The sequence below is a fragment of the Macaca thibetana genome, chromosome 13 (genome assembly GCF_024542745.1).
Source record: "Macaca thibetana thibetana isolate TM-01 chromosome 13, ASM2454274v1, whole genome shotgun sequence".
NCBI classification, from domain to species: Eukaryota; Metazoa; Chordata; class Mammalia; order Primates; family Cercopithecidae; genus Macaca; species Macaca thibetana.
Genome location: NC_065590.1, coordinates 74,415,897 through 74,431,036, shown reverse-complemented (window position 1 = coordinate 74,431,036; position 15,140 = coordinate 74,415,897). Strand labels below are relative to the sequence as shown.

Below are 15,140 nucleotides of genomic sequence, written 5' to 3'. Positions count from 1 at the left end.
CAAAACCTACCAAGACTAAATCATGAAGAAATAGGAAATCTGAATGGATTGGTTTTTCACAGAAATAGAAAAACCTATCCTAAAATTCTAATGGAATCTCAGGAGACCATGGGTAGCCCAAACAACTTTTAAAAAGAACAACAAAGCTAGAGGACTCACGCTTCCTGATTTCAAAACTTACCACAAAACTGTAGTAGTCAAAACAGTGTGGTACTGGCATAAAGACAGACATATAGACCAATGGAATTGAACTAAGAGCCCAGAAATCTTTGCATATATGGTCAAATGATTTTTTTTTCTTTTTTTTTAAGAGATAGTGTCTCAGCTGGGCATGGTGGCTCATGCCTGTAATCCCAGCACTTTGGGAGGATGAGGCGGGCAAATCACCTGAGGTCAGGACTTCGAGACCAGCCTGGCCAACATGGTGAAACCCCATCTCTATAAAAAATACAAAAATTAGCTGGGCATGGTGGTGCAGCCTGTAGTCCCAGCTACTGGGGAGGCTGAGGCAGGAGAATCACTTGAACCTGGGAGGCAGAGGTTGCAGTGAGCCGAGATTGTGCCACTGCTCCATCCTGGGGGACAGAGTGAGAGTCTGTCTCAAAAAAAAAAAAAAAAAAAAAGAGACAGTGTCTCACTCTGTCAAACAGGCTGGAGTGCAGTGGCATGATCATAGCTTACTGCCACTGCAGTTTTGAACTCCTGAGCTCAAGCAGCCCTCCTGCCTCAGCTTCCTAAGTAACTAGGACCACAGGATATGCCTCCACATCTAACTAATTGTGTGTGTGTGTGTGTGTGTGTGTGTGTGTGTGTGTGTGTTTTCCTGTGGAGACAGCATCTTGCTGTGTTGCCAAAGTTGGTCTCCATCCCCTCAGCTCAAACAGGCTACCCACCTCTGCCTCCCAAAGTGCTGGAATTGCAGGCATGAGCTTCTGCGCCTGACTCAAATGATTTTTGACAAGGGTGCTAAGACCATTCAATGGGGAAATTTCAACAAATTGTCGTGGGAAAACTGCATATCCACATGCAAAAGAATAAAGTTGGATCCTTACCTAACACTGTATACACATGCTAACTCAAAATGAATCAAAGACTTAAATTTAAGAGCTACAACTGTAAAACTCTTAAAAGTAAACATAGGGCAAGAACTTTATAACAGTAGATTTGGCAGTGATTTCTTGGATGACACCAAAAGCACACGCAATAAAAAGAAAAAACAGACAAATTGGACTTTGTGAAAATTTAAAAATTTTGTGCACCAAAAACAGTATCAATGGAGTAAAAAGACAACTCACAGAATGGAAGAAAATATTTGCAAGTAATATATCTGATAAGGGAATAATATCCAGAATATATAGAGGACTCCTAAAATTCAACGACAACAAAACCCTGTTTACAGCCCAATTAAAAAATGTGCAAAGGAGTTGAATAGACATTTCTTCACAGAAGATAAACAAATGAACAATAAGCATATTAAAAGATGCTCAGCACCACTAATCATTAAGGAAATGCAAATCAAATTAGATACTACCTTACTCCCACTAGGATGGCTACTAGCAAAAAATTAAAAAGAAAAAAAACAGAAAATAGGCTTGGCGCAGTGGCTCACAACTGTAATCCCAGCACTTTGGGAGGCTGAGGAGGGCAGATCATGAGGTCGGGAGATTGAGACCATCCTGGCTAACACGGTGAAACCCCATCTCTACTAAAAATACAAAAAATTAGCCAGGCATGGTGGTGGGTGCCTGTAGTCCCAGCTATTTGGGAGGCTGAGGCAGGAGAATGGAGTGAACCCAGGAGGTGGAGCTTGTAGTGAGCCAACATGGCGCCACTGCACTCCAGACTGGGCGAGAGAGCGAGACTCTGTCTCAAAAAAAAAAAAAAAAAAAAGAAAAGAAAATAATAAGTGTTGACAAGGACATGGAGAAATTGGAATCCTTGTGCGCTGTTGGTGGGAATGTAAAACAGTAGAGCTGCTGTGGAAAACAGTATGGTAGTTCCTTTAAAAATCGAAAATGGAATTACCATATAGGTCCAGCACTTTTACTTCTGGATGTATACCCCAAAGAATTTAAAGCAGAATCTCTAAGAGAAATGTGTATACTTACATTCATAGCAGCGTTATTCACAATAGCTAAAACATGGAAGCAACCCAAATTTCCATCTGTGGATGAATGGATACACAAAATGTGGTATGTACATACAATGGAATATTAGTCTTAAAAAGGAAGGAAATTGTGACATATGCTACAAAATGGATGAACCTGGAGGAGATTTATGTTAGTGAAGTAAACCAGTCACAAAAAGACAAATACTCTATGATTCCACTTATATGAAGTACTTAGAGTAGTCAAAATCATAGACACAGAAAGTAGAATGGTCGTTGGGGCTGAAGAGAGAAGGAATGAGGAGTTATGGCTTAATGGGGTAGGGTTTCAGTTTTAAGGTGAAAATAGTTATGGAGATGGATGCTGGTGATGGTTGTACAACATTATGAATGTATTTAATACTGATGAATTGTACATTTAAAAATGGTTAATATTCTAAATTGCATGTTATGTGTATTTTACTAAAATGAGAAAGAGTAGAGGAAAAAAATCTAAGTATCCAAGTCTAAAAAGTTTATCAGATTAGTTTATGATACACCAAACAAACTCCAGATAGACTAAATCTATGCTAAATGTTTTTTAATCTCATAGAAAAATTAGGAACAGGCAATAGAAGTAGATAGTGATAAAAGTTCTTGAACTCTGAAGCAGTAAAAGAAAGCTGGAAGGAATTTTTATGATCACATTTAAAAAATATGTGACAAGATATTTGTAACAAATAAGAAAGATAAAAAGCTAATAATATCCTTATTATATAAAGAGTTAACATCTGCTGCAGGAATGAAATGGAACAGAATAGAGAATTCAGAAACAGATTCAAGTAGGAATGAGAATTTAGTACGTAATAATGATGGCATTTTAAATCTGTGGGATAAAAATAGGATATTTAATACGTATTGAAATAGCTGCCCAAACGTTTAGGACCAAAAGCTTGAAACCAAAATAAATTCAGTTAAATAAAATATTTAAATTGGAATTTCTTGAGAAGCAGGATGTGTTGTAGGGAAGAGCACATACTCTGGAGTTAGGCAGCCCATTTCTGCCAGTCACTGGCTGTGTCGACTTGGGCAATTTGCTTAACCACTTTGCCTCAGTTCCAAGCGATACCTGCCTAGTAGGATTCTTGTGAGGATTAAATGAGTTAATAGACTATTAAGAGGAGTAAATTAGTTAATATATGTAAAGGGCTGGGAACAGTACCTGGCAGATACATACAAGTGCTGTTTTTTGTTTTTTGGTTTTTTTTTTTTTTTTGAGACAGAGTCTCGTCCTGTCACCCAGGCCGGAGTGCAATGTCATGATCTCAGCTCACTGCAACCTCCGCCTCCCAGGTTCAAGTGATTCTCCTGCCTCAGCCTCTTGAGTAACTGGGATTACAGGCACCTGCCACCATGCATGGCTAATTTTTTGTATTTTTAGTAGAGATGGGGTTTCACCATGTTGGCCAGGCTGGTCTCAAACTCCTGACCCCATGATCTGCCTGCTTTGGCCCCCAAAGTGCTGGGATTACAGGTGTGAGCCACTGTGCCTGATCCTTTATTTTAATTTTATTTTTATTATTTTTTTTTGAGATGGAGTCTCGCTCTGTTGCCCAGGCTGGAGTGCAGTGGCACAATCTCGGCTCACTGCAACCTTCACCACCTGGGTTCAAGCAGTTCTCCTGCCTCAGCCTCCCAAGTAGCTAGGATTACAGGCATGCGCCACTATGCCCAGCTAATTTTTGTATTTTTTTAGTAGAGACGGGGTTTCACCATGTTGGCCAGGATAATCTCAAACTCCTGACCTCAAGTGATCCACCTGCCTCGGCCTCCCAAAGTGCTGGGATTACAGGCATGAGCTACCGCGCCTGGTCACAAGTGCTGTTTAAATGTAGCTGCTGTCATCCTCATTGTCATCACTGAAAATATGACACCATAAAAGCACTAAAAGAAAGCATGGCAAATATTTTTATTGGCTTGGTGATGAAGAAGATATTTTTTATCATGACAAAAAGCCATACTTCATTAAGGAAAAGATCAAGAGATTTGATATTTAAAACTTATGCACATGCAAAAAAAAGGACTTCTGGCCAGTGAGTGGGGTACTTTAGGTCACCAGCCATAGTAAGGGTAGGCTGTGACAGTGACATTCATATGTTTATTGCTTTCTGAACTAAAACCAGAAAATGATTTCCAGAAGCCAGGAGAGTGTCCTAGGAAGTTTTTCTCAGTGTTTTAACTGTCTTAGTCTTTCTGCTTAAAAATGCAATGTTAGTTTTCTAGGGCTACAATAACATATTACCACAAACGTGCTGCCTTGAAACAACAGAAGTTTGTTCTCCCCACTGAGTTCTAGAGACCAGAAGTCAAGTTCGAAATCAAGGTGTTGACATGGCCATGTTCCTCTGCAGACGCTAGGGAAGAGTCTTTCTGCACCTCTTCCAGCTTCTTGTGGCTCCTGGCGTTTCTCAGCTATGGCAGCCTAACTCCCATCACTGCCTCCATTTTCACCTCCTCTCCTCTGTGTGTTCCCTTCTTCTGAGGAAGAAGTCATTGGAATTAGGCCAACTCTAGTCCAGAATGACACCTCATCTTAACTAGTTAACATTGCAAAGACCCTATTTCAGGTCAGATTCTGAGGTTCTGGGTGCACATGAATTTTGGGGGAATGTTACTCAGCCCACCACACCACAGCTTTTGTGCTCTATTTCAGGAAGAAAACAGTTGTAGCAGTAGCATTGAGAATAGCGGTGTTCATGAAGAGGGGAGTAGATCCAGTACCTCACTGGGAGCTGTTAGTGGTAGCAGAAGTGACAGGCACAGAGGTATAGCAAGGGAAGACCAGAAAGACCTCAACCACTCCTATGAAAGTCTTGCCTTTAGTGAACACCACCAGAGATTTGAACATCTGGAAGTGACAAAAGAGCTGATGAGACTAGGAAGGGAGTTGATGGAAAACTAATAAAACTTTTTAAAAGAGACACAAACTTAGTCATATACAATATTGGGAGATAAGACTGGAATCCCAGGTCATGTGGGACAAATTAGGATTTCTGAGAAGTTTCTGTTATTAGTCTTCAGCAGATTATCCCTGAAAGAATTTGTGTATATGGATATGTGCATATTCTAGGAAGAGGATGAAAAACTCTCATTAGATCCACAAGGGTGTCCAGAACCCCAAGGAAAAAAACCCAGAGATTAAAGTTTATCTTTGGAGTAGACTGTTAGATTTAGTTTTCAGATGAAAAGGCAAGTGGGCCTTTCCTTATAAACATCATGAATTAAAATTTACCTTTATAACTTGTTACAGTACAAAGAGGAAAATATCACGAAATGCATTTATTTAGTGCCTAGTTTTTAAAAGTTACCGATGTTTTAAACTGTGTATAAATAATTTTTAAAACTTACTTTTCCCTATTATCAGCCCATTTCTCTGGTGCTCTTTTTGTAGTCAGTCCCTCAAGACAGGCATCTCTCCACATTATTTCTGCTTCCTCTCCTCATTCTTTTTGGAACTTACGCCATTGCAGTTTTATCTCCCCTAGTCCACTTAGAGTACTGTTGTCAAGTTCCGATTGCCACATCCAGTGGACAGTTGCTGGTCCTCAGGTTTCCACAATATTAAACACCATTGCTCTCTCCTTTCTTCTCCGTTGGCTTCCAGAATTCCACACTTCTTATCACACCAGCTGCTGCATCCAAATCTTCTTTGCAGACTCATCCTCGTCTTCCCTTCTCTGTGAGAACAACCCCAAGTTCAGTCCTCACATTATTTTTCTTCCCCATATATATTGCTACCCAAGGGGGCTCATCTCTTCCCTTAGTTTTCTTCTCACTTCCAGAGAATACATATTATAAAAACAAGTTACAAGATTTTCTACACATGACCCTTTAACTCTTTTTCACATAGGTTGTTGAATTTGTTTATTTTATCATGGTTGTACTTTTGGATGTCTTAATTTTTTTCCCGTTGGCTCATATTTCCCTGGGGTATTGTCTGTTCAACTGGTAATATATATTTGATGGGAGGGGCTAAAGCTCAGGACCTAACTTGTGACCTTCCTGGTGAGGCTGGGCCATAGGGGGAGCTCACCCATTGGATACACTTTGCCACTGCCACCTCCCACCACCACCGAGTGGCCTGGTTCCTCAGGATACCTCCCTTACCTTCACTGGACATTGCTCTTTTCCAGTACCCATCTTCCTGAGTAGTTGAGGGCAAAGTAGAAGGGCACCCTTAGGGGCCAGCCAGGCTGCCCAAGCCCTTGCTGTCTGCTCTCCACCCTAGCCAGGCCTTTTGCCTTGATGTGCACACATGGTCCCTGCTTTGTACTGGGTTGGCACTGCTGTTTCAGTCTCTCCATGCTGATGGTAAATGTCATGGATAGTAGGAAGTGGAAGTAAAAGGGACAGATAAACACTTTTCTCAGCCCATCTGTGAACCTCGGCACCTAGCCCTTTTCCACCTGAGCTATATTCTTCACCATATTAGGATCCAACCCGCTTCTGTCTCCCCAGGGTTTCTCACATGTTTACTGTACTTTTTCAGATCACTAACTTTCCTTTTTTCAAGCAAGGTTGATGTTGTGCGAGGTTAGGATTCAGAAGTAGTTGGCAACTTGTGTTAGTTTATAATGAAGATTAACAATAAAGCTTCACATTGGGGAAAAATGAGTTCAGTACAAAATAAGAAAAAAATGTAAGCCAGGCATGGTGGCTCATGCCTGTAATCCCAGCACTTTGGGAGTCTGAGATTGGTGGATCACCTGAGGTCAGGAGTGACCAGCCTGGGCAACATGACGAAACCCCATCTCTACTAAAAATATGGAGAATTAGCCGTGTGTGGTGGCATGCATCTGTAGTCCCAGCTACTTGGGAGGCTGAGGCACTAGAATCACTCGAACTCTGGCGGTGGATGTTGCAGTGAGCCGAGATTGTACCACTGTGCTCCAGCCTGGGTTACAGAGCGAGACTCCATCTGAAAGAAAGAAGAAGAAAGAAAAGAAAAGAGGGAGGGAAGAAAGAAAGAAAGAGAGAGAGGGAAAGAAAGAGAGAAAAAATGTAAATTTCTTAGAAAGGAAATATATTTAGTCCACAAACATTTGGAAATGTTTAAGGAAATGGAAAAGTTTAACTTTACTAATAATGAAAGAAACATAGTTCAGAATAATAGCTGCGTATACCTTTTGTAGAATAAAATATCAAAGATTAAAAAATATTTATATACCCAGTGCTGGTAATATGCAATTAAATGACATTTTCATACACAGTACTATTCATTGGCGCCTAATTTGATTTAGCCCTTTTAGAGAATACCTCATTTATCTCTTAAAATATTTAATCTCTTAAAATATTTATTCTCTTAACTCCATAATTCTGTTTCTGGAATTCTAACCTAAGGAAAGGTTCAGTATGAAAAAAGTCTTTAGGCACAAAGATATGCAGTGAAGTGTTTTATTTATACTACTACTGATAACAGTGGCAGCACATGGAAACAGCCTAGTGATCTAAGTGCGGGGGAATTGCTAAATAGATTATGGTCTATCAACCCAGTGTAATATCTTTAATCTATCAAAATACTATACTTAAAGGGTATGTGGAAAACGTGAAAAAAATTCTATAGCATAATGTTACAGTGAAAAAGGAAGATAAAACAGTTTATGTAATATTATATTATAAAACTTACACATAATAAAAAGATTAGAAAGAAACTTACTCTGTTAGTAATGTTTGTGATTGGCCGATAAACCCAATAAAAATTTTCTTTTTTAAATGTTGTATTAGCTCTGATGTGGAGGAAATTCTAATTTAAAAAAAAATACAAAAACAAAACCCATTCTGGTTCTGGTTGATTCGAGATTTAGCAAAGAAATGATAATGAAATGATAAAAATTACTAGCATACGTATTTCTTAAAAGAGAAACCTTTCCAATGTAAAAGAACTTAATAGAAAGGAAGAAAGAGAAGTGGGGAGCTGTGCTTTGTAAATTAATGTGGCAAATGCTTGATAACAGGATCCAGGACTCAGACTGAATTCCCGTTCAAGCCTGAAGCCTGCTTTCCCTAGGTGTGACCTGGGAGAGGTTCTTCAGCTGCTCTGTGCTCCAGTTTGTTCATCTGAACAATGCACATAACAACAGCATTGTCCTCATAGGGTTGTTGGGTGGGTTACATGGGCTCATAAAGCATGTGGCACATGAGCCATAAAGGAAGGGCTATATATGTAAGAGGTGTTATCTACCTCATTGTTTTCATCTCCTCATCCTTACCTAATCTCAGGAGTCACAGGTCTCTGGTTATCAGAATCCAGCTTCATGACCTACTTGCTGTGTAACCATGAGAAAGTTGGTTTTACCTCTTTAAGCCTCAATTTTTTTATTTGTAAAGTAGGGGTAATAAAGTACCTGCTTCCTAGGGTTATTGTGAGAACTTAATGAGATCAGGTAGGTCACATGCTTAGCACAGGGCTTGACACATAGTGAGTGCTCACAGCAGAAATAGTAGGGAGGTATCAAGGGCTGACACCATGGTGGTGAATTCTGTTTTTCTTGAGTTCTATTTTGAACCATAAGGAAACATGGAAGTGAGCTAATGGGCAGGGCAGTACAGTGAGTGAGCCAGCAATGTGGGCGTTACTGTCCACTTCCAACAGAGTAAGGTAGTTGAGGATCAATGATAATCATAATAGTTTATATGTTTATATTGCTTCATACTTTTCAAACCTCTACCTGTATATTGGCCCCTTTAATAGAACAGTTCTGTAATGTAGTGGACAGAGAGCCTGTGCTCATTACTGCTATTTACCAGTCTCCTAGTCCCTTCCCCATGTTCATGGCCTACTTCAGCAACTATGTAGCCTCCTCTCCATTCTAGATCTAGCTGATCTTGATACTTAGTGTTTAGGTAGATAATATGTCCAGTACTTTGGACATAATGGAGGCCTTAGTCTTTATTTCGGTGACAACCCATCCCTGTGGCCATATCTTGGGTCCTGTTTCCCCGAGAGTTTTTCCACCTCTAAAATCTTAAACTTCAATTTTCTACTCTTGAGCCACTTTTTACATATGTAGTAATTTATAGTTTTGACTTGTTGCTGATAGGTTAATTACTCATAACAACTTACATGTAACCGTGGATAAAAACATTTACCTAGTTAATTTTTTTTTCACTTTTGATGAGGCAAGGGGTGTAGTGCTGGTAAACTTGTAGACTGCCCAAGAGGTAATTGTACTCATGGGTGATTCGTTTAATCAAAGAAATACTATCATAACACTCTTTACTCGTTTTAATCTCAAATATCTATTTTCTAAAGAAAGGTTATGTATATGTTATATTAAAATTTATTGCTTTTGCAGTCAGTCTGGATAACTGGAATTTGAATTTTCTGACTTAGTGGGAATAAGAATGATAATATTAGCCAGTAAGTTATACAATTACTGTAATGATTTTTTAAAATAGTTGTTATCAGAGGCCGAGGCAGGCAGATCATGAGGTCAGGAGATTGAGACCATCTGGCCAACATAGTGAAACCCCGTCTCTACTAAAAATACAAAAACAACTAGCCAGGCATGGTGGCATGCACCTGTAGTCCCAGCTACTCAGGAGGCTGAGGCAGGAGAATCGCTTGAACCGAGAGGCAGAGGTTGCAGTGAGCCAAGATCATGCCACTGCCCTCCAGCCTGGTCAACAGCGAGACTTTGTCTCAAAAAAAAAAAAAAAAAAAAAAAAAAAAAATTGTTATCACTCTAGAACCACTTTTTGAGATTGAATATTAACTTCATTTGTTAATGTATTTAAATAACACTACATATTTTTCCTTCACTTTATGAGGTTTTCTTAAGTACAGGGAATAATTTTAAAGTGAATTTTTATTGAAATGTAGTGTACGTACAGAAAAGTATACAAATCATAAGTAAACATGAGAATTTTTTTTTCATGAAGAGAAAACACCTGTGTAACCAGGTGAGTCAGAGCATTACCAGCACTCCCCAAATTCCCCAAACCCTCCTTTCCTTCTTTTAGTCACTACCACCCCCAAATATCCCCAGGTAATCACCACTATGGGACATTAAAGGCAAGTCTAATAAATGAATATTCATGTGCGTCATCATTTTTTTCTTCTTCTTTGCCAATCTTTGAATGTATTTATGTCTGCTTTTTCTGTTTTTAAATGTATATTACAATAACAGGTATATAGTTTTACAAGTCAAATAATAGTAAAAGGCTCATTACAAAGTATACCAATTTCCTTCTTTACCCCTCCTTACTCTTCAAAATCCTTCTCCCGAAAAAGAAACCCTTTAGCATGTCTTCTGCTATTTGCACATTTCCATATTTCATATTAATAGATATTATATTACTGCTATTTTTTAATTAAACAAAATGAGGCATTATCTGTTGACTTCTTATAGTAAATGAGAACTGTCATATCGGCACTTCCACTACTTCTCTTTCTTATCCTAATATATTTATATTAACGATTTTGGTTAAACAAATACACTAAATGCCTATGCAAATGATATTCAAAATTAGTATTATAGGATACTATGATTATGGGGGGCTTCTCTTCATTTTTTTGTGATGTTAATAATCATCTTGGTTTTTATGTTTTTCTCTTTCTTTTTAAGCCTCTTGTCTGAAGTCATGATCTCTCCTGCCTTTCTTGTTCTGGCTTTGGTTCTGGATTATGGTCACTCACCCTTATGATTGCCAAATCCAGTGGAATCTTCCATTCCTGATCCTTCGTGGATGTACTTTCCTTGTAACTTTCTCCTTCCTTGGTTTGCATGACATCACTTTGTTACCTTTCTGACCACTCCTTTAGTTTGATGAGTGAGTTCTCTACTTGCCCTTTTTTTTTTTTTTTTTTTTTTTTTTTTGGAGACAGAGTTTCGCTGTTGTTATCCAGGCTGGAGTGCAGTGGCGCAATCTCAGCTCACTGCAACCTCCGCCTCCTGGGTTCAAGTGATTCTCCTGCCTCAGCCTCCCGAGTAGCTGGGATTATAGGCACCCACCACCACACACGGCTAATTTTTTTGTATTTTTAGTAGAGATGGTTTCACCGTGTTGGCCAGACTGGTCTTGAACTCCTGACCTCAGGTGATCCGCCTGCCTCTGCCTCCCGAAGTGCTGGGATTACAGGTGTGAGCCACAACGCCCAGCCTACTTGCCCTCTTCTTAAGTGTTGTGTTCTTTAAGATTCTATCCTCAGCCTTATTCTTGCCCAACACAGTCTCTTTAGGCAATATCTGCCATGACCCTCAATGACTCTCATTATCTATTCCTCCATTGTGGAACTCTTCTAAGCTCCAGGCCCAGCTATGTCACTGGCCATTGAACATGCAGATGGGGAGCATGAAACAAATTGGTCATTGCCCCTGCTCCTCTCTCTTCGGGGGACATCTGCATATGAACTGGGCAGAGGCATTCAGTATCTGCCCTACCTACAGTTTCATCCCCTGTCTACCCCCTACAACAGACAGATGCTTCACCTCCCTGCCCTTCTGCATTTCCCTTCATGCCCCTGCAAACACACACACATACACAGAGGAGGCACACACCCACTTGACCAACTTTTTCCATCTTTAACGCCAGCACTACAGCTCTTCATTTTTATTGGCAAGAACACCAAAAGCTTTCTCTCCCCACATCGTCTCCCCAGTAGGCTAAAGTGAAGAGATGGGATGTTGAACCAACTGTGGGATTCCAGAAGAAGCAAAGTATCACTCATTATTGTGTTTCATTTTTACATATTAGTAACTATTTTAATAGACCATCTTTTTCAAAACATGTTAATACCTGACATGCTTATAGAATGACCACTTGAAGCAAGTAGTACACATTCAGACTGTTTCTTCTGCATTGTTACTTTCAGATTTAAAACACCAATGGGATTGTAATATGATTTTCATTACTTTCAGATTTAAAAGTACACATGTGGGATTGTAATGTGAATTTACAGACAGAGATAATGTACCTTGTCCAAACAGGAAAAAAAAAGCACAACTGAATTTTCTGTCTTCTTTTATCACTATAGATAATTAGGACCATGAGTCTGAGTTCACATTCCTAAAAGTATCCACGTTCCAGAGGAGCCTCTACTCCTCAGCCACATCTCATACACAGATCAGAATGTCCTAGGAGGAGACAGCAAGATCTCACACTGGTTGCATTTCTCTTAGCTACACTTTCCGGCACAAGCATTTATTGAGTCAGGGCAATTGCCATATGCCAGGCAGTATATTAAACAATGGTGATACAAAATGATAAAATGCCATCCTCTCCCCACAGTTCACGGTAAAAATAAAGATGCGGGCAGCTGTCTCTTGGAATCTTGCTTCTTGAAGTGTGCTGTACAGACCGTCAACATCAGCATCACCTGGGAGCTTACTGGAAATGCAGAATCTTGGTCCAAGATGGATCAGCATTTTTATCCAGGATTTTGCATTTCTAACAAGCTCTGATGCCGGTGCTGTCAGTCCATGGACTGTGCTGACTAGCATGGTGTTACAGTACTTTCCTCAAGCTGGTTCTTTTGCTGTCCCACCATCAAAGGAGTGGAAGATTGAGGTTGTGTTTTCTGTGCCTTAAGGTACATAGCCTAATGTAGATATGATAGATGTGCCTTTTTATAATATAACCTGCTGCAGACTGCAGTTTAATCTATCTGTCAGCATTCAAAGCATCTGGGATAGAATGTGTAAAGACTAACAGATGATAATAAGATAGCCAAGAAGTTAGACTGGGCACGGTGGCTCACGCCTGTAATCCCAGCACTTTGAGAGGCCAAGGCGGGCAGGTCACGAGGTCAGGAGTTCAAGATCAGCCTGGCCAACATAGTGAAACCCCGTCTCTACTAAAAATACAAAAATTAGCCAGGCATGGTGGTGCACACCTGTAGTCGAGATTGAGGCAGGAGAATCACTTGAGCCCGGGAAGCAGAGGTTGTGGTGAGCTGAGATCGCACCACTGCACTCTAGCCTGGGCAATAGAGCAAGACTCCATCAAAAAAAAAAAAAAAAAAAAGGTGAGCTAACTTGAGGTAGTTGGAAAAAGAGACACTTACTAGATACTTCGCATGCACATGTATTAGCAGTTTGTCATTTAGTAATTAGGAGGGGCTGAGGACTTCTTTAAGCAGAGTTAGAAAGGTTATTATAGCAGCCCAGATTGAAGTTAATGAGGCCTAAACTAAGGTAGGAGAAGTTGTATTTAGGATTGTTTTCAACGTTGTTTTCAATGTTGTTCTATTTAGGACAACAGCTATTTCACTGGCCATTGAACATGCACGTGGGGAGCATGAAAGAAAATGTTGAAAACCAAAACAAATCAACATTAGGAATGTTGAAAATCAAATTGGTAGTTGTGGCAGAAGTGCAAGAGAATCTAGGTTGATGCTCAGGTTATTGGCTCTGGGAACTGTGTGGATAGGCTCACCTAGAGATTCCAGGAAGAAGAGCGATTTGAGATCTATGTTTCACCTTGGATAGATGGAGAGGGATGTCGGTATGACCTGTCTGGTAGGTATTGAGGTGCACAGTCCTGGAGCTCCAGAGGGGAATCTGGCTGGAGTTGCATAGACACTAGTGAAGCCTCCAGTCACTCAGAGAGAATGTTCCAGGTGAGAAGAGCCAAGCACCGAACATGGGGCCCTTTGAATGAAAGAACCCTCTCCAGAAGCTTTTGAAGGGACGTTCAGAGAGGTAGTCAGCATGAGATCCTAGAGAGTGCTTCAGGATTGAATTTTATTTTGTTTTTCAAAAGCTTAAAGGTGATACTCTTAACAAATTTCACAAGGTTTTTCATTGTCATTGTCTTTGATGATGGTGAGGTAGCTCTTTGTTTTTGTTATTGTTTGTTGGTTTCTAGCTTACCAGTTTCTCCTGTGCATTTTTAAGGTTCTTAAAATTCTAGTCAGGGCAGTGATTAATGGGATGACTGATCGAAGTGGAGATGTCACAACTGGCCTCAAAGGAAAGCTGCAGGAGTTATTTGGCAGAGTGACTTCAAGAGTGACAAATGATGGAGAAATCTGGAGGCTGTATGCTCAAGTATATGGAAATGGGCAGAGTGAAAAGCCTGATGAAAATGAAAAGGCAAGTCCTTCATTCCTCCTGAGTCCTCACCTTTCATTTGAACATGTCTGTAGTAGATCTACTTTTTTGATGGGTGGAGGAAGAGTTTAAGAATCTGAAAGATAAGATTAGTATGCCTGAGTTCAGTTCTGATTCAGAGTCTTTAACCTACATACTTTGAATTGTGGGCTGTAACATTCATCTTTTTATTTTCCACCAAGTTTTCTTACATGGTTCTCTGTTGCCTCCTAAAGGGCCTCCTGAAATGGCCACCCCTACTAAATCTGCAGCAAAGAGTTGGCTTTTGTTATTTACTCTACACCCCTTTCTGCAGGCACGTTGCTAAAGACTACAGTCGATGGGTACAAGGACAGAAGGAGTGTTTAGATCTGAGGTGGGGACTAGGAAAGGAAAAGAGAAAAAGGAACAAGATAAGGATATTGAAAGAGAACTTTTAAGTCAAAACATATACTTTTACAAAGATTACCCTGCCCTTTCTCACAAGTGTGATAGAACACAAGTTCCATTCAAGTTATGCCTTTAGCTTCTTATCTTAGAACTTAAAGGAGCCTGCAAAGTTTCCAAGGTTGGAATAATTGTTTTATGTTTCTTTTCAAAACACCCACAACAAATCAAGTGTACTCCCCTTGCGTGGGTTTGGAATTAGCCACGGCACAGCTAATCTGTGGGATTCTTAGCCATTCTCTCCTCCCTCAGTCCACACAGCTGGCTTCCACTGTGGCCTTGTCAGCCCAGAGAACACGTATCACCTGCACACATGCACACTCCTACTTTCATGTCCTTCCATTTCTCCTTGAATTATGGACTTTCTTGCGTATATGGAATTAAGAGTACCCAGAATTCTCTGATCTGTGACTTCTCCCTCAAGGATTTGAAAGAGAGTGCTTTAAACATCTGTGAGATTACCTATATCTACCAGCAAGTTCATTGTTTTAACCAAGTTCATGCCTCATTCTCCA

The 15,140-nt window shown here is 40.0% G+C and overlaps 2 protein-coding genes across 2 annotated transcripts in view; one reads left to right on the top strand and one right to left on the bottom strand.

Annotated features, from left to right (window-relative positions):
* The window catches only part of DPY30 (dpy-30 histone methyltransferase complex regulatory subunit), a 937,477-nt gene that overhangs the window by 762,821 nt on the left and 159,516 nt on the right, over positions 1 to 15,140 (bottom strand). The window lies entirely within an intron of this gene.
* The window catches only part of TTC27 (tetratricopeptide repeat domain 27), a 177,065-nt gene that overhangs the window by 153,403 nt on the left and 8,522 nt on the right, over positions 1 to 15,140 (top strand). The window contains exon 17 of the mRNA XM_050754136.1: positions 13,984 to 14,181. Within this exon, the coding sequence (XP_050610093.1) occupies positions 13,984 to 14,181 (198 nt within the window). The remainder of the gene's footprint in view (positions 1 to 13,983; positions 14,182 to 15,140) is intronic.